The 19,993-nt window shown below is 33.5% G+C and overlaps 1 protein-coding gene across 4 annotated transcripts in view; it reads left to right on the top strand.

The window, feature by feature from the left end:
- The window catches only part of RAB11FIP2 (RAB11 family interacting protein 2), a 93,307-nt gene that overhangs the window by 18,707 nt on the left and 54,607 nt on the right, over nt 1–19,993 (top strand). For 2 of the 4 annotated variants that reach the window (XR_010884758.1, XM_067300297.1), the window contains exon 4: nt 10,334–10,379. Coding sequence is in view for 3 of the 4 variants with exons in the window: in XM_067300297.1 (XP_067156398.1) it covers nt 10,334–10,379 (46 nt within the window). In the remaining variant the exon portion in view is untranslated. Of the gene's footprint in view, nt 1–10,333; nt 10,380–14,228; nt 14,620–15,767; nt 15,988–19,993 lie in introns of those variants that run through there. The other 2 variants (XM_067300296.1, XM_067300295.1) reach the window with 2 other exon arrangements.

Below are 19,993 nucleotides of genomic sequence, written 5' to 3'. Positions count from 1 at the left end.
TTAAAGCTGACGGGTTGTTACTAGTCTGATCAAATTCCAGATCTGGGAAATTGAAAATTGAACTGACAGGTGCCTTTGAGCTTTCTAGGAAACATTTTTTTTATGTGTGTGTGTGTGTGTATACACAGACACACACACGTATATTTTCCTCCACGCAATGTATATGTGTGTAGATATATATAAATATATATGCTTGTACACATATACATACACATATATAAAGAAAACACTTTTTAAATAGCACTCCCATGACTGGAGCATTGTGAGGTATCATCTCATCAGTTTAGAAAGTCTAGCAATGTGTCATTAGAGGCAGTTCATAGATATAATATTCTTAAAAGAAAATAACTCCCGAAGGAAAATGCTAATCCAAGGAAATATGAAAATGAAAATAACTTTTGCTGCATGTCATGCTTCAGTAATGTAACTAAAGTAACTTTTCTTTCATTCTTTCTTATAATAGTTGGTCCACTTAATATACTTGTGAATGGAGTTATGCAGAAACCTGGTCAGCCTTAGACTGAGATTTTTGTTGGGCAGGAAAATACAGAATTTTTTTGCTCACAAACCTGTCTTGTGTTCTGAGTATAAAGTATAGATGTTAAACTTAGAGAAAATAAGATAAAGCTTGTGTTGCATATTGGTTACATTTTATCTCAATTTTTTGCAAAAAATATGTTGTGTCCTATGGACTATGGGAGATGAACATCAAAATAGTGGAGGAGAAAGAAACAAATGTCTTACTAGGATTCACTGCATCAATTATTTGTAATATTTATATTCATAACATCAGTTATTGGTCAATAGGAGTTTGAAGTATAAAATATTATTTTAAATATATTCAGTGTTGTTTTAGTACTTCAGCCATGTTTAAAAATTGCATCTCAAAAAAAAATTACTTAAACTCTATTTGTTTTGCATATCTTTGTTTTGTCTGTTATTTCCAAATGTGATTATTTTCTTCAGTGTGTCTCCTCCATACTGTCATTATAATTAGCAGTCAGAGTTGACTGCCTCTCAGATGTTGGCTGTTTCAGAAAAATAAGTATTTGCAGTTTTGTCTTTCACAATGCATGCAAGCATTTGTAATGTTTGAAATAAGCAACATGCTAGTGTCTACATTTTGAGATGTCCATTATCTGATTTGGAAAAAAAAAAAAAGAGAGATGACATGAAAACCTGAGAATCTTGAGAACACCAGTATGTTCACATCACCTTAGTTAAATCTAAAGAACAGTTTGTCCCTTACATTTCAGCATATAGTAACATTTCGTATATGTGATAGTCAACTACGCAGAAAGACTATTGCAAAATCATCGTGTTATTCTGACTTACTAGGTTACTGCTTGTCACCTGAGCTATGTTAGTAGACCAAGTGCCTGGCACTAGCCAATGGCAGTTGTAAAGGAAAATATGTTAGCTTAAACCACAAGGAAGATAAGTTGTTAGTGCACTAACTTGATCATCATCAAAGATCTTTGACTATTAACTGCCTTCAATCATGGCTATTATACATGATGTACTAGAAGCTCAGTTACTGGACACAACTCCATAGAAATGAACCCCAGAAACTGTCCACTTAGAGCAAATGGTTGTAAAGGCTGTTCATTTCTTTACAAAGCTGGTCGTGCTTTTCCAGTGTACGATACATCTCACTGTTTAGATGTTTTCCGTATTTATATCCTTGTTTAGGAATGTTTTTCTCTAACAAGTCTATTACTGTGCTTGCTAGAGTAATAGTCTATTCTGACATATTTTAACATATATTTCTCTCTGTTATTCACAAAATAACAGCAGATGGACTATGCTATTTTCAGGATTTTGTTCCTTCTTTCAGCATTTGCATTTCTTTCAACAACAGTATACTTCTGTATTGCTTTACTGGAAAGGATTTTTTTCAGTTCCCTGATGAAATTTGACTAGCTGTATTTGCTGTAATTCTTGTCAAATGTGACTATCTATTTGAAATCAGTCTAGTTAGAATATTGTGAGAGCATGTAACAGGGCCGTAGGAACACTGTAGCATGTTAATATTTGTGAACTCAGTATTGTAAAGCTGTAGCTAGAACATCCTTCCTAACAGAACAAATACCTTACAAGTGTGTGAAGGATAGCAGGAAACAACAGAACAAGCAGAAGTCACGCAGAGATTCTTAGTCTCTTCTTCCAAGTCTGTTATCATCCGATTTAGAAAGATCACCCATCTGATGAGAGAATAATGAAATCTTTTCCAACTACAAAGCAATGATCACACCATTTGGGTCATTACTATGGACAGGTTAGAGCAATTGATACCTAGAGAGATATTGTAGGAATACTTAGTCTTGACTTTTGGAAATTCTTCACCGACAATCACTTGCTTCTGTTTCAAAAATTCAAAATTTCATCTTGCTGAATGCCAAGATTTTTTCAAGCTTTCATTGTGTGTTGGTGCATACTAAGCATCTGAAATCTTTTTTGAATGTATGTATGAGACATATATATCCAAAGAGGAATGCACTGGCTGTTCTATTTGCTTAAATAAAAGCTTTAAATAATTATACACGGTTTCTTTATTAATAAATGTGGAAAGTATCTAAAATTGATGAAATTCATTCAACTAAGAAGTAGAGCTATTTTTAAATAATTGAAAGATTGTTCTTGAACTTTCAGTACAAAATTTCAATTTAGATTTGTTGGTTTTTTGATTGACTTATCCCTAAAAGTACCACCTTCTAGTGGAAGTGCTGGCACAACCTTGAGTATAGTGGCGTAAATGATTGTTAGTAGTCTCTTGAGGATAAAACCTTGTTAGTTATTTAGCCATAGGACCTTCTGTTCAATACCCGATTTCTTAGTTTGGTATACAAGTGCCTAAAAAAGGAGAAATATTTAAATGCTTAAAAATATTACTTTTTATATAAAGTGGTTGTTATTTGCTTCCAGAAGCTTAAATTAAAATTCAGTTGAGTACACTGTGTCAGCTCACTTTTGAGTTTAGAATGCTTCTTAAGCGCTGAATAATAATTGCATTTGCATGATTAATGTGCCCAGTGGTATGCAAGTAAAAGTTCCATTATTTAAAGATATTTATATTTTTTGAAGGCGAGGACTAGCCAGCATATAATCAAAGCTCATAAATGCAGCCCTGTGTGCCTCCCATTCCCTTGATCTGTCTCCAGTAGGATCAGACCCCTTAGAATCAGCCTACTGTGGAACCAAATTCTTGTCTGTTTTCAAAATGAAGTAGTTCATATATGTGCATAAGTTAGGGATCCACCTTGGCATTTATACCTACTTTTCAGTTTCTTTACACATATATGAATGACTACATCATGTTCAAGAAAATAGCAAATCATGCCCTGTGTCTTTTATTTTTTTAAGCATCTAAAACACCTACAGCAAGGCGTTCTTTCAAAATATATATTTCATGGTTGCCTTTTCTCAGGCAAAGCAAAGTAATTTCAAAGTGCTTAGACTATGTGTTGTTTGACTTTTTCACATCTTGCATTGCTGTTAGTCTTTAAAAACAGCTTGTTTTGTATATCCGATAATGAAAGTTAAAAATTTTAGTCTCCAATTCTGTTTTCTTTTAACTCTTGTTCACTATTCCTTTTTGTCTTTTGTATGGGAAAAGGCAGACAGATAGCTGAGAAGGCTACTGAAATCTAACACTTGTTGGTTTTTAATATGATGGAGTAGATTAAGCCCAGTATACAAAAGATTAGATTATTTATGATTTATTGATTAGAATGTCAGTGGACCTGGGTTTAATTATTCCCATTGTGGGAAATATTTAATGTATGACTCTGAACAAGCCACAGACTGTCTATCTTAGCTAACTGAAACAGAAATTAGTATAACTCTTTCTAACAGAAGTATGTGGAAACTTTGTTAAATTCTTTGAGCTGTGTGAAAGCTTATATGCTTCTATAGAATTGCACTGTAGTGTTTCCACTGCACTGAATTTGAGATATATGTGAGCCACAAGAGAAAAGGTTGCTTCCTTGAAGTGCATTTTGTTCAGGACCATTATCCAGCAATGAATTCTGAGGCGGTAGCTTCTTTCTCTTCATGGAACCTTCTGTGGTCTTTAAAAGGACTCCATGGATTGCAGGAGTATAATCATGACAGGTCATTTTAGGAGTCCATGTAAAGAATATGTAGATTGAGAACAAATTATTTGCAATAAAAATGTGTCTTATGTTCAATGTTTGGGGTTTGGGGCCAATTTCTTAACTTGGCATGAGAGTTTATAGTAATTTTAAGAAAACAGAGTGATAGCAACAAAAAATGATACTCTTTGTGTCTTCCTGGAGTTACGCAAATTCTGGAAGGCCTTGGAATATGGCTTGACAGCAGGACAATTTATATAGCGATGTGTCTTAAGTGATGTTACCCAGGATCTGATTGGGAAATAGATGGTAATATGCTTACACCATACTTGCATAGCTGCCAGACGTGACAGTCATTCCTTCTCAGAGTATAAAGTGGTGTCTGCACTGCCAGACACAGCAGGCTAATAATATTCTATGGAAAGTTAAGTTTCTGAATTTCATCAGCTGTATCTGGTTTTATTCATTTCTTTTGTTTTTCTAGAACATTGGTAATAACTTAAACTGCATCTTGATATTTCAAGGCTTTGATATGTGTTGATAAAATCCAAAGAAAAATATGTAACCAATGAAATAACAATTGGTTCAAAGACCAAGAAGTAGGAATAGAAATAATCTTTAAACTCTAAGGTTAGAAAAATGAACATGGTAGAGCTTTGCTAATTACCTGTACACAGACATTCCATATTAAAAGAAAAAAATGAAAGCTCACCCTGAACACTTTGTAATGGATATGTGCAGATTTCAAGCAGATTTCAATATTTTGAATAGTAAAGATAATGTAAATATTCTAGTTTTAATTTCCAATAGTATACATTACAGTGATCATATAAATAATATGAGTAACAAAAGATAAGTAAAAGCTTTTTCTCCTTAAGAAAATATGATTTCTATACAGCACAATTTAAAACTTTGATTCCCATTCATTATGTTGTCAGAGTAAATGGTTCAAGCGGTAAAATGTTTAAATCAGTTATAGGCAAGATTTTTTAAACATTGTTTTAATCTCTAAAAACTAAATATTTAAGCAGCCACTAGACCTAATGTTTGAATTTTTAACTACCATTAAACTTCAAGGGACAAAATTACACGACCCAGACATAAATTTGTGCTTGCGATACAGCCTAAACTCAAGATACTTTTAATCTTAAAAATAGATGATATAGACACTGATAGCAGCTTTACCAACATGAAGCTCTGTAAATTCTCATCCTCAGTGTAATCTTGTGCTTAGCAGTTACGGTCAGCCTCTGTTCCTGGAGTGCCTCACCTTGATACTAGAGCTACTATCTCTGGTATGTTTTCACCATGCTACAGTTTCTACACAAATGGCAAATAATCATCAATCAATGCAAGTATTTAACAACCTCATAAAGAATCAGTGTTACGAAAGAAGAGCTTCATGTAGTTCTAATGAAATATATTTAACTAAGGAAAATAACAATAAAATATAAAATAATATGGTTGTTATGATGTAGTCATATGACTATTATGGTATAGTCATCCAAAACAGTCCACAAAAAGAGAGTTATGGTATGTCTATCTCCATTACTCTCTTATGCTTTTTTTTTTTCTCGTCACTTTTTTCCTTTCAGGGACGTGAAATAAAGGAAGGGATCTCCTCTGTGGCTTCAGATAAGTTAAAATTAAAATCCAAACTAATAAACCCCCTGAAATTCAAATGGGCATTACTGTTTAGTGAAATGTTGATTTAAAAAAGAAATAGTTGCAATAAAATAATGGTTATGATTTAACCTGGTAAAAATATCTGATATAAAGTAACTACTAAGGAAACTAACAGAATTCTTTGGTGAGTGAAACAGAGGACCTGACTAATTACTATGCTACATGGTATAGACTATATTGGGGTAGGAGGGTTGTTGAAATTGGGTGGCTTGCTGTCATGGTTCGTTCACACCTCTGAAATCTGCAGGACTATGTACTGTGTGAATCAAACTATTTCATGAGCTTATTAGGTAGAAGGCAAACAAGTGCTCAATCCCTTTTCAATAGATGAGCCTAAATTTTTAATTCTGAAATTCGTTACTTCATTAATTTACTAATTCATGTGCTTATGAGCAAAATAGTTAACCTAACTGATGATGAAAGTGCTCATCCTTCCTTGTCTGTCACAACACAGATATCCCCTGAATTATACTGGGAAACACGAGAACCTCAGCAGTCTGGCTGCTGGTGGATCTGCTTCAAAGACTGTTTGGGTGAGCTGAATTGATTTGTACCTTTCAGCTCAGAAGTTTGGTCTATACCATTGCTGTTGGTCATTTCAATTACTGGGCAAGAACTTGCTTAACTCTGAAGAGTTTTGGTCTTACCAGGAGTTAACAAGCAGTTACTTATAAAACCACAAGGACAGCAGACCTTGTTCTTTCTGTCCTTGAGTATCTGGCATACATGTTGCTCTTGCTTTAGCTTAATGGTGCTGCTCCCAGCAAGCATCAGGCCTTAGCATGAGCTGTGTGTTAGGCCCTGAGCCTGAGCAGGAGTTGAGTGGACAGCTACACTTGCTTGGTCAAAGTCACCTGCGTGACCTTACTGCACCTGGGTTTGAATCCATGCCTTCCTCCTCTGTCTTGCTGATGTGACTTACCTCCCTTTTACTAGTTGCTGACTTTCTTAAGGGTGATCAGAGTGAAAAAAAGGTCATTAACATTCAGAGACAAACCATGGAGCTTCTGTTACCGCTCAATATGGGACCTGAGACATCACCTTGGGGCATGCAGGACTGCTGATAAATTGCAGTGGAGAGGGGGGCTTCTTTCCCCATTTGGGTAAGCATAAGAAGTAGAAAATGTCTTGATCTCTTGAGGTGATGAAGGAATTCAAGGCAAGAATATAGATGAGGTGGTCTCAGCGAACAGAGGATTAATCAAGCCAGTTTTGTAGGTTGAAAGGTATATCCAGTAAGAAGGCAGTAGAAATTTAGGCATAACTACGGTTAACAGATTCTGCTATAGATTCCTAAGATGGGTTCCCTGCCTAGTGCATGAAGAGGAGATGTAGGGTTTGCTGATGATGCACCACAGCAGACAAGAATCAGGTGTAGCCTAAACTGTGCACATTCTGACAATGTTAGTGGTGATGCATGAGCCAGAGAAACAGTTTTACTTTGGTTCCCAAGATGAGTTGGCAGAAAGTCCATTTGATAGAAAATAAACCTCTTTTTACTTGTAAACTGAGCAAATTTAGTTTGGGAGTAATTGAGGAAAGATAAATACAGAATCCCACAATGCCATTTTTTTACAATCATTTTTTACAGTGAACCACACTCTGAAAACAAACTGAAAACTTTCTCCCAAGCTGTGAATGTATTTTTGTCATGCTTCCACAGCAAAACCTCACTGCCAGTTTATCAAACCCTGAGAAAAAGTAGGGACAGGACCCTAACTGCTATAACTACATTATGTATTGGGATTGTAACACAGTAAAAAATGTCATTATTTTTTATAATTGCTTCAGAATACTGTTAGGAAGTTAAGAAAATGCATGCTGGAAGGAGGTTTATGATCATTGCACAATACATGTTCTGTAATCCTAGAGGCGTGTTTTCTGTGCTACATTATTATGAGCTATCAAGTAAGATGTTAACTTTAAGGGGGTATTATTGTGATGAAATTTAAATTCAAAAATAAAAGCTCTCATTAACTTCAATACACAATATATGTAAAACTTCCAACTGTATGCATTCATAATTTTACAGTGTGTTCTTTAAAGGTATTACAGGGTTCTCAGACAGTGAATTATAGGTGCAGCTGTGAGAGTCTGCAACTCCTCATGTTCACCTCAGGCTAGAAGAGCTGGCAGGAAACCCTGCTAGGCTCAATGAGACCATGGAGCTCCCAAGTTAGTTAGTAGACAATCTGATTTTAAAATGTTATATGCAATCTCAGAGCACCTGTTTCTTCCTGCTTAACTGAGAAGCAGTATATTTTCCACATATCTCTTAAAATGTGAGTGACAGTATTCATGGGTTTGGGGTTCTATTGGTGATTTTTTTAAGTAGTTTTCTTTTTTTTTTTTTGCATGTACATTCAAGTTACTGCATGTGAAATACACAGATACACTGTTTTGTAATTGCAGTTATAATGTCCACAATATTACAGAAATGAATGCAGGTTTTTTTAGTTGAAAAAATTTAGTCCTTATTCCCAGTGATGTATACTTCTAATGTGACTTTTAGTTGTTGAACTGGTGCTTTTCTTTTAAGCTGCTCTTATGAAAAAGAGTCCCAAAACTTATTTCACAGAAACTGTAAAGTCATTCAGTGCAATAAAAGATCTTGCTTTCTTAACCTTTCAGAAACTCACTCAGTTGAGCAGTCAGGCTGTATTATTCTATATCTTGTCTAACATGAGGAAACAGTCCCAAAAGAAAGATATCCCAAATTAACGCCACACTTTGTTAAATAGAGACATTCTTGGTTTTCACCAAGCTAATTCGATCCAGTTCAGTTAACTCATTTTTTTTGTACTCAGATCACAAAAGGCAGCCATGAATGAAGCAAGTTCATCATGTGTTTGACACATCAGTGTGAAACTAAAAGGCAGACTATGAGGGAGGGTTCCTGCCTTTAGCTTTTTAGACAATACCCGATGAAAGAGGCCCCTCATTCAAAACTTTTCTCTAACAAACTAGAGGCAGAATGCTTGAGATCACTGTTACAAACAGGTATAATGGGAATTAGCCAGAACTTGATTCATCAGACACCTTTTTATTTCTAGTTGTGACTGTTCATGTAATCCAATCTTTAATAACCTCAGTCCTGCAGATGGTTCACTGGATTTTTATGTAAGCAAAAGACTACCTACTTTTAAACCTAAAAAAAACCCATAATAAATATTTATTTGTAAATTATGTTTCTTCCACTTTTACACTGTGAAATATATGGCTGATAAATTCAGGTAACAAAGAGCAATGGATATTTTCAAAATGCCCAAATGCAAAAATATATTTTCCCTACTTTACCAACTTTTAAAATAAAAAAAAATAAAAATGTTTTTATAAATTTTAAATTGTTCTTTCAACCATAGCCTAAGATTTCTTCATTTTACTAATTTATTTTTTTTCTTCATCTACCAGCTTATTTACTGTGGAATTAATCAGTAGCACCAGGCCCTTGAGATTCTCTAATATAAAAAATAAGTAAGAAAGGAAAGAAATGAACTTGTTATTTCTGAAGGCTGTAAATATTTCATGGTTCATAGTAGCTTGTTACAAGTTCAGTGCAGCCAAACAGAGAGATCTGTTTTCTAGAAGCTCTGTCAACAAACCTCACTCTTAGCTAGTATATACAATCCAGCTAAATAGCAGATTTTGTGATGTGAAATAATGATGCCTACTAGGATGCTACCAAGTAAATATTATTTGTGAATCATATTCAAATTCTGAACACATTTTTTTAGAGAGTTAGCATTCTCTCAAAACTTGTTACAGCAGGTACGTCAGAACACAGTAGCATTGATTCTGAAGATGTTTGCAAATTAAATCAATCTGAGAGAACAGTGGACTTTCTTAGAACTGACATTTTGACAGTGGCTGCTTTTACCAATATCAACTGCACTCTTGCAGCTGAGAAAAAAGATCTCAACACAACAAAGTCATGAAATAGCTTTGCTTTCTGCATATGTTGTTTAATCATTAGGTTTATAAAATAATAGTTTATTTACTCAATTTTAAATATAAAACTAATGTTACTAATATGAGATGGCTTTTCAACTCTGACGTAAGTTGGTGATCTCACTGGAATTTGTAAGAGACATTTCTCCTCTGTAGCAACTGCCATGAAAACTGACAATACATGTTAAGTGTTTTAGGTTTTGTCCTTTTTTTTTTTTTTTATCTCATCCTAGGGACCTATTTCCAGAAAATTTCTTTAAAAATGTCTCTTTATTGCTTGGAAGCTGTGGTTAATCTGGAAATTACAGAAGAGCTAGGGAAGTCCAATCTGTAAAATTCTTTTCTGCATATCTTAGTTCCCTACTCAAATTATATGACAAGAAGAATATGAAAAATACTAAAAACTGTGAACAAAGAATATATGAAAATTTCTGTTAACTTTGAATATTGTCCTGCTTTTCATAAGTTGAACAAGTCAAGAAAATGTATCAATTCATATGAACTGTTTTCACAATTATATACCTAAAACAGTATTATCTTCCAGAAGGTGTTTTGGTCAGATAAGTATGTGCTGGTAATATTTGGGTTTTTTATTTTTCCCACAGTTATAACATGAATCCTTCTGGCATTGAGGATCTCAGGAAAGCAATGGTGAGTTATGAAGTGTTATGGAAAGCCATCAGTAAATACCACCTAACTGGTGACTGACACGAAGTATATAAGCTATTATTTTTGTTTGACCTCCTATAAGAAAATGTTTGTCTCCCATTTGATTGATATTTCCAGAAATTCTAATAAAAATTTTTTTTCTTTGTTGCTTGGAGGCTTAAGACTGGAACAAGATAGACTTGAAAATAAAGAGTTTTACACTCAGTATGCAAAATAATTGGATAACTTCTGGTATTATTTTTCCCCCTCTTCTCTACTTTACTTCAGAGATCTTTACACAGAATGTAAAGGAAACACTGTTGCTCTGGAGCATTTCAGATAAATCTGGAGAAGTGAGAGTCAGGTGGATAATTCTGCATTAGCCAGTGATATATTAGTTGACCTAACAGGTGTTTCCCATCACTGTGGTTGGAGACTTGAGGACTTTTTTTTAGGTAGTCAGTCAAAATGAAAGTAATGAATTTATATAGGCCAGGATTAACAACGCAAATAATAAATGAACAGCCTCTCAGAAAAGACTAGAACTTATTATTTAAAATATTCTATTGACTCTAAAAGTACCTAGAATAAATTATGTACTAAGAAAGAAAAGAGGGAAAAAAAATCACAGATTTACTCTGCGGTTTCTTTGCTTGAAATGAAATGTGGCCTTACTAGAATTTGTTCTCCGAAAAGATCAAATCTTTAAATGTGGATTTGTTTTCAGTCTTTAAAACATACAGAAAAGAAGTTGCACAAGCAAATAAGACTTCGTACTGTTTGTTTTTTGCTGTTTTATGTAAATGACTTGTAATAACATTTGATGTTATTATAAACTCCCAAGTTTTTATAATGTAAGAAACTAGTGGGAGATGTCAGAGTATATGAAGGCTGCCTTTGATCAGATAGTAAACCGAGTTCTACTAGGCAGTTACTTAATCTCTGACAAAAAGCAACATCAAAAAAATTGATTTAACTTAGCAGCTATTGTCTGTAAAGTAACCATAATTACAGTTTCTGTGTGTTTGCAAATGTACTACCGCAAATCACGTAATTTATTGCTGGTAAAAGCATCGCTATAATTCTTTTAAGGAATAAGATGTGAATTGTTTTATTTAAAGGATTTAAAGGTGATAAAAGAAATCCTTGATGATTTTTCTCTTGGAATATCAGCTATCTTAAATGTCAGTTGCAGGATTATGAGGTGGTGCTCATTTAATATGAAATACAATTAGAAGGAGAAGAAACTGTATCTTTCACCCATAGTTTTGAATGAAACTATTTGATTTTTTTTTTAACGTTCAAGATTACTTTCTAAGGTGTTTGAAGTAATTTATATTAGATTCTGCAATAATAGCCCTCACCAAGTTATTATATTTCTTCCTTGTGCATCACATTTAGTAATTATGTTTTTGTCTTCTACTCTGGTGCCAACACCTGTCTCTGAAAGCAGTGTTTAAATGGGAGCAGTAGCCAGTTGAAAGGGCAGCACGAGCTCTTTAAGGCCTAATTAAGAACTGAAAGGAAGATGAAGTAAGTAGGACAAAAGATGTGAAAGTAACTTAGATGATATTCCCAGAGCAGAATTCCTCATTAGAACAATAAAGACGATCAGAGATTGCCAGGCCTTCATTTTATGTAACTTCATTTCCTCCGTTTCCTCTGGATGTCAGTTTGTACCCCAGTAATATTATGCAGCTGAGAGACAACCCTTCTTTACATAGCTTGTTACTTAGAATGTTTTTTCTTAACAATTCATTATAAGATTAATGTTTTATATCAAAATTTTAGTAGCTGTTTTGTAAGGATATGGTTGTTCCTTAATCTGTCACTCATTTGTTCAGACAGAACATTTAAAATCTCCTTAACTTTAGCAGTACTTATTTCTAAGTACTAAGAACATATAACTAGAATTTTCTTGTGTATTTAATGTGATAAGTTATTCCCAGAAAGTTCTATACAGAGTATGCATATGACAAAACATCTTTAAAACATATGTATTACACACATTTTTCCAGTAAACTTTATATAATAATTAAAAAATCATCTGTCTTAGTTCCTGTTCCTCTGCCAAATCAGAAAATGAAGCAAACCTTTATTTTTAGATATGGAAGCTTTAATAATGTCTTTTTCAATGTGTAAAAAAGTTTAGTACTATAAGGAAAAACTTTTACTTCCTTCTTGTAGAAGAAGATGCGCTATATATACAGTGACCACAAAGTAAAGCTATTTTATCTTCTACACTTGTTGGAAATCAGTTGCTAACTGATTTATAAATTTCATCAAGTTAGGCATTTTTATAAAGTGGGAATTACTGATCACTTAAAATAGTCTAACTTGTTCATACAAGTTTTTTATTAATGACTAAATGCATGTAGATGAATGTGACATATATCTCAAATGTAGTGAGAAATCCTTAAAAGCACATATTTTCAAGAGCTCCTATTAGAATATAATTGATGGAGAAAGGCTGGTAGATCTGTAGTGCTTCAACCTATTTGCAGTGCACCATCACTGTTTATTACCTTTATTTGAAAACTTTGACCACTTGCATATTTTAATGATTAGATATATGCCAATGTGTAAATATTGAGCTGTACTGAAAGAAAAGGAATGAAGCCAAACACTGTGTATGAATTTGTCATGTGGTGTGCTTCCTAGCTGTGCATGCTTCATCAATTTTAACGACTAGTTTCAACTGTAAACAAAAGCTATGTCATGTTCATATTCTGTCCTGTTAGAGGTTTGGGATTTGAGAGATTATATTATTTTACTTAGTTAAAGGTTCCATATCTTCAAAATGTTTCAGTGTCTGAACCAGATAAAAATAACTACTTTGCCTGTCTAACAGTGCTAATACTTTTATAAACTGATTCTCACAATCTTTTTCTCAGTTACACATTTCCAAATATTTTATAGTTTGGTTACTTAAGGTCACCACTATTTCTTCTTGATACAAAATACAACTTTCAAATTTACAGTGTTTTGAATCGTATGTTGCCCTTTATTATAGGGACTTATTTGCCCGTCGCTGATAATATCTGTATTTAGTGAGTCATCAGAATTAATTACAGAAAAGATTTGTTTCCCCTACTGCTTAATTTGGCTCCACCTGCTTTAAAGTAGGCAAGAAAGAAAGAAAGATCTTTTAGTAGTACACATTTCTATCTTAAGTTCTCTGGTGCAAATATGATGCAACTTTTAACTGCACCTGAAAAGTAAAATAGAAAGTTGTAATAAATTATTCTGAAGTCAAGGCTTGGAAACTTGCTTGCACCAATGACTAAAAATTGCATATAAAAAATAGATGAGGCCTGATGTCATTTAAAGCTTGATAAATGATTTGCTTAGTATTCTCAAAAGGTGAGACCTCAGGAAAGTTATGGTAGGGCTTGAATTCTCAGGGCTCTTTCTCTTTTTCTGCTGCAGTTAAGGTTACCACATAGTTGGTTTTCAAGATGAACTTGCTAACTGTTCCTGGGCTTACTGCTCACATGTACATTAATTGTGCATGTTTCTTTCTGAGAAAAATATTTTTTTCTGAGATGATGGGTTTGGATACTTATTTCAAACTGGCAAACCTGTGTCCAGTTGAGTCTTCTGTTTTAGGGCTATTGGAGGGAAAAACTCTAGAGGAAATAGAGATATGTTGTCTAAGAAAAGTTGATTATTCCAAGCAGTGTACATGAGAACTATATGAAAAGCAATAACCTGTCAACCTGTTCAGAGTAGTGAACTACTAAATAAAATTTGGTGGTGCTCTTTTCTTTTCTTTTCTTTTCTTTTCTTTTCTTTTCTTTTCTTTTCTTTTCTTTTCTTTTCTTTTTTCTTTTCTTTTCAACTTATTTGTAGGATGGAAATCCTTTTGATGCCACTGCAGGATACCGTAATCTTACTTATGAAGAGATTTTGCAGGAACTGGTGAAACATAAAGAGCAACTTAAGAAGAAGGACACCCATATTCGTGAACTTGAGGATTACATTGATAATCTTCTTGTACGAGTAATGGAAGAAACGCCTAGTATTCTTAGAGTGCCATATGAACCCTCTCGAAAAGCTGGCAAATTTTCCAAAAGCTAAGATGATACTTGATAGTACTTTCTGCTGGATGTGTTAGTGGAAGGAAATCATACTTAAACATTTTGACTTCTTTTCATTCCTTTTCTCCTAAGAAATTCCAGGAATCAGGGGAGGAGGGGACTACAGTTTAGGTTTTTCATTTGTTTTTTTACTCCAAATACTAGCAGGGACTGCCAAAAGTAATATTCTGTTATGTTAGCTAAATAACTTTTTAAATGAACAGTGATATAATGTTCTATGTTAGGTGAACATCTCTTTTAGCTACAGAATATTACTTGCAGTAGAGTAAATAATACACATTAAATATGTCCATCCAGTTTTATATGGTAGTTTAGTTTTCACCATCTGGCAGTTTCAACTGGGATAGCCTGTGCTATTTTGAATGTTTTCTTGGCTGATTATTGCTTTTATGTAAATTTATTCATTTTGGTATTACAGCATGCCATCAAAACCACTGTTTTCAAGCCAGTTTAATATGCTTTGCTAAATCTAAGTGTGGCTTGTTGCAGTGGAATGTAGTTTGTTTTATACATATTAGAGGAAAACAGTGATGCACAATCTTTACGAAGAGTAAATACTGTATCCTATACAATGTGCTTTTTGTATAATAATGTAAAACATATCAAGCCATTTCAGTAAGGGCACATGCTGGAATCAGTTATTTTACAATTAAATTCCGGATTTTGTGTATAATGATTGAACTTTGGTAGTAAGCTCATAGGGTAGTTTTGAGGCTCTTTTTGTACAACATTATCGCATGCCTTTTTATATGTTAAAGTACTTCAAACAGTCTTAATAGTCGGAATTAGGACTGGAGAAAAGTATGGAATAAAGATATGAACACTTTGTTCAGTCAAAGTCTAGTACAGTAAAAATATAGGAGAAATGAATAGACTGAGTTAAATAGACATGATAATTCTGAAAATATAAAAGGGAGTCAATTTAAGCTTGAATTTTACATGATATATGTCTGTCTTAGGTTTTCTAAATCTTATGACAACAAAGTATATGCCTTTAGAAATAGGCTATGTTGCTTAAACACATCCAGAGTACTTAGAAAAGTTTATCATTTAAAAGAAAAGATCTGTATTCTTTGTGAGTACTTTTAAAAGTCAGTTTTCACCAAGGTAAATGATAGATTAATATAATAAGAATATTCTTGGTTATTTAATAATTGTTTATATGAAAAAGGTATCTGCCATTAAATAAATTTGCAAAACATAGTGATGAACATACAATAGGAAAATACTGTAGTAGAAGAATCCTCACAATATTAACATAGGTAGATTTTAATTTTAATTTCCTTCATAGGCGTCTCAGTTGGATTGTCCGTTGCTCTGGAACAGTAAAAAGATATAAAAATCTGTATGGGAGAATATTCTAGATTTGGATATAAGAAGACTGACTTTGTCTTTTCCTTGTCCTCCTCTTTTCCTCCACATGATCTGTTTTTTTCTTACATCATCATATAACGGCTGTTGCTGAGGAAGAAAAAAGACTAAAATTCTAGTTATTTTTTGTTGTTGTAAAAAATCTGAATGTATTTAATTTTCATTTTTTAAATTACAAAGATTAGTAAAATCATCTTGAATAATTATGATCTGGAAAAATATGTGATAAAATCTACTATCTGAATGCTTTTGACAATGTTAGTATTCTGTGACAGCACAGAATTATTCCCCCTAGGAAAAAAAATTCTTTGTACAATTATTCTCAAATTTCAATTTCTTCTTTTAGTTTTCATTATGGAACATGAAGTGGAAGAGGATACTTGTACTAGAACTACCCCTCACCTCCCCAGCACTATGTTCCTAAAATTTGTGAAGTTTGAGCATTCTCAACCCTACGTTTTGATCCATTAGCATAGATCATTGTGCTTAAATGGAGCCTCAGTGATTCTGGTCAAGCCCTGTCTAATTGTAGTACTTTGTATTTAGACATTTGTGACAAAGAGTTGGGCCCAGTTCATAAAGTAGTCTCTCTTTTGGCAGCCTAAAGATTTATCAAGTTCTGTACCTCATAAACCATGTGAATGTTCTTTTGACCGACTTAAGATCTAAACGACTGTAAATTTGTAGTAATACATTCAAAGTGCCAAAGGTTATGTAGTAAGTTATGGTACATTTACTGTTGGAAGTTAACTTTTGCACTTAAGTAGGTTTTAGTTTTCTAATTACACCAAGATGTATTTCAGTTATTCAGTATTTCCATAAAAGTTCTCAGTCATTTTAGAATGTTTGGCTGAAACTGGTGGTTTACTCATACTGTTAATGGGGAAGTGTGCAATTGTTTTGAATTCCGCAGTAATTTTAAAACTCACTAGTATAATATGAGACCATCTGTATTATCTATGATCATTAAATCATACACACCAATGGGAATTTACAAGTAAACTCACCGGAGAATGCACTCTGATGACTTTCAGTTGCAAGCCAATTTATAATTATTAAATGAAACTCTGCTATATTTAGCACCTCTGAAATCACTTCTTTTAGAATGTAAATGTAGAATATCAAAATGCATAATTGACTAAAAGCAGATCATTTGACATATTTTCATACCAAGAATGATAAGCAGATTAAAGATAGCAAAAAGATTTTTTTTTGTGCATTAGTGAAGAAATTGAAGTTTTGAATGTGCTATCTAGTCCTGTTTATCAGGAAAGAGGGGAGAATGACAAATGCAATTTAGGAAAAGGTAAAGTTACTAAAAGATGCAGAATGGGACATTTATATTTTTATAAAGTTATATAGCTAAAGGTACAAGTTACTTTTGGAGCAATTCCTGAAAGATATTAAATGTACATCATTTTCTGTTTAGAAAGAAGTTTTGAAAAGCATCGTCACGTGTATTTTTATAAACCATATAGCTTTTGAATGAAAACATTTCATACAGCGTAATTTATAAGTTGAAAACAAAGAAACATCTGTTTCTCCCTTAATATAAAATTGTAAACTTTCCTTCAGATCATTTTAAAACTGTAATAACTTGCCACTTATGATCAATCTTTCTTGTACTTTTAAAATCTAGGGAGGAAAATCTTGGACATCTCCACATCATTTTGATCTTTTCTCTCAGAATTAGCATGAAAGTTCATCCATATAAACTTTGAAATAGCTCTGTTCATAGCGATGTACTTTACTTACTTGAAAGAACAAATATCAAGGCCATATTTTAGAGTTATAACAATATAACAAATAACAAATTAAAACTTCCTGCCATTCAAAAAGGATGATATATATGTGTGTGTGTGTGTGTATATATACATATATATATCATCCTTTTTGAATATATATATATATATATATATATATATAAAAATCCTCTTGCTGCTGTGTTTTATGTTTAGCTTGGTTTTCCACCTATTAATGAATGTAGCATTCTCCATAGATTATGCATAACTACATTCATTGCTGTTGGCTCTGTCTCAAGAACTGTTTGTAATTTTCCAACTGTGAAAATGTTGCCTTGCGTTTAGAAAGATTTCACGATTTGGGGACCTAATGAAACTCAAGCTCATTAGGTACTAGTTTGCATTTCATTCTGTCATTCTGTACAGGATGCCCTTTCTTAGATGCATCTTCAAACAAACAGAACTGCTGTCTTAATATGTTTACTGCTGCACTGGAGGTTTATTTACACTTCCAGCTTTAAGAAAAATGATTGCCCTACATCAAGTTTGTAAACTAGGCTCATGCTTTTTTGCTGTTTATATATCCATTACTGTTGTAGATATGATAGAGGTGTTAGCTGTGTGTTTTTTAAATGGCGATATTTAAAGCATGTTGACTAACTTCCACTCTTCAAAGTAAATGGTGAAGGATTATAGTGCTGCTGTGCTCATGATGCTAGATTTAAGGGTCTGTCAGCACTTTCATTTTGAAACCCTATTTTCAGGGATTTATAACTTCTAAATCTAGACAGTCACTGGAAGTATTTAATATGCAATAGGTAGCACTTTAATCTGTTTATGAAGGGTTTAGAGATTCATTTCTGTTGAAAAAGACATGGTCTCCTAAAGGATATTTGGCATTTGCTTTATCTTTCATAATTTGTACATTGAAGAATCGACTGTATGTTACAAATGGTAGAGCCATTCCTATTCATCTTAGAAGCTTCCAGATGTCTTGTATTACAATGTACTATAAAAGCTGAAGATCCAGGTTATATAGGAAGTCTGTAAAAGATGTGAACTTAGAACTTAAGGGTTGATTTTTGTCTTGTGCAATCAATGGTAGTTTGTATATATTTAATAATGGTACAGAATCACAGCTATATACACATGTGACAACTATAAACTTATCATGCATGAAAAGCCTTATTTTTGTTTCATTAATGCAACTTCAACTCCGTTAAGTTGATTAAAATGTTATCTTAATATTTTAATTCTGTCCATTAAATAAATATTGCATGTTTAACACTAATAAAGCACCACAATGCACTACCACAATATTTCTTGAACTGTGATACTAGTCTGTGTCATGCAAAGTATGTAACATTTGAGCTCTACTTAAGTATGCATTGATAAGAACCATGCTTACAAATCATAGAGAGGTAAATTTCCTTAAAGGCAGTTCTAAATGGCATGAATGAATATCCTACCTGTTTGCAGGTAGCCATTAATGGAAGTCTCTTCAGTAGTCCCTAAAACTTGTAATTGTTGAAAAAATGGCATGTTCCTAATGTGCTAAAATGTATGTCTTTTATATGAAGGCTTCAGTCCTTGTAAAAGTACCATTCCTCTGCTTTTATGGTTGTGTAATTATTACAGTGAGATCTTTGGTACTGTAGTAAGTAATCATTTAGGAGGATGGCAAACACTGTGCGAGGCTTTGATATGGAAAATAGTATGCATGTTACTTTTCCTGATTGGCAGAATAGAACCCAGCCAGAATGACAGAAAACTATGGCCTTCCCCCTCACCTCCCTGCCTCACAGGCATTTTTTCAGTGCTCCCACAAGTGTTTGAACACACTTTTCTCAGGAAAAAATGATTTTACCTCTCTTCTTTTGCTTTTCTGTGAGGCAGCAAGGCAGCAAAGTCTGTCCCCTGACAATAGTAGTTCCTTGGATGCTAAGGACATATGAAGAATAATTCTGGCTCAGAAGAAGAATTTCGTTTATGAGTAGTTCACTTGAGGAGGCATGAATTGCACTGCGATGTGATTCCTTTCCTTGCAGTTAACCTGCTCCTTGACTATGTCATATATTGTACCACTATGGACTTGAAATGAGCCTTAGAAAGGGTTATTTTCTTTGAGGTATCCATGAAATGTTGTGGTTGTGGGTTCTCAATTTATGAGAAGTACATTTACTTATGCATGCTTTGTTATTCAGGCTTCCATCCGCTGCTTCACCTCATGCCTCACTGACTTTGCTACCTTCCTAACTGGTGAGCATATTAGGAATGGGAACAGAAGAGGAAGAGAGGTTTCTTAAAGCACTGTGCTGCATATTGAAGACCAGTTTCCATCTTAATTTTCATATGGTAACTTTAATCTCCATTCCTATGCCCATTTGAAAATGGAGCCAATGCT

Source organism: Apteryx mantelli, chromosome 7 (genome assembly GCF_036417845.1).
Source record: "Apteryx mantelli isolate bAptMan1 chromosome 7, bAptMan1.hap1, whole genome shotgun sequence".
Lineage (NCBI taxonomy): Eukaryota > Metazoa > Chordata > Aves > Apterygiformes > Apterygidae > Apteryx > Apteryx mantelli.
The sequence above is the reverse complement of the archived record's forward strand: the minus strand, read 5'-3'. Positions and strand labels throughout refer to the sequence as shown.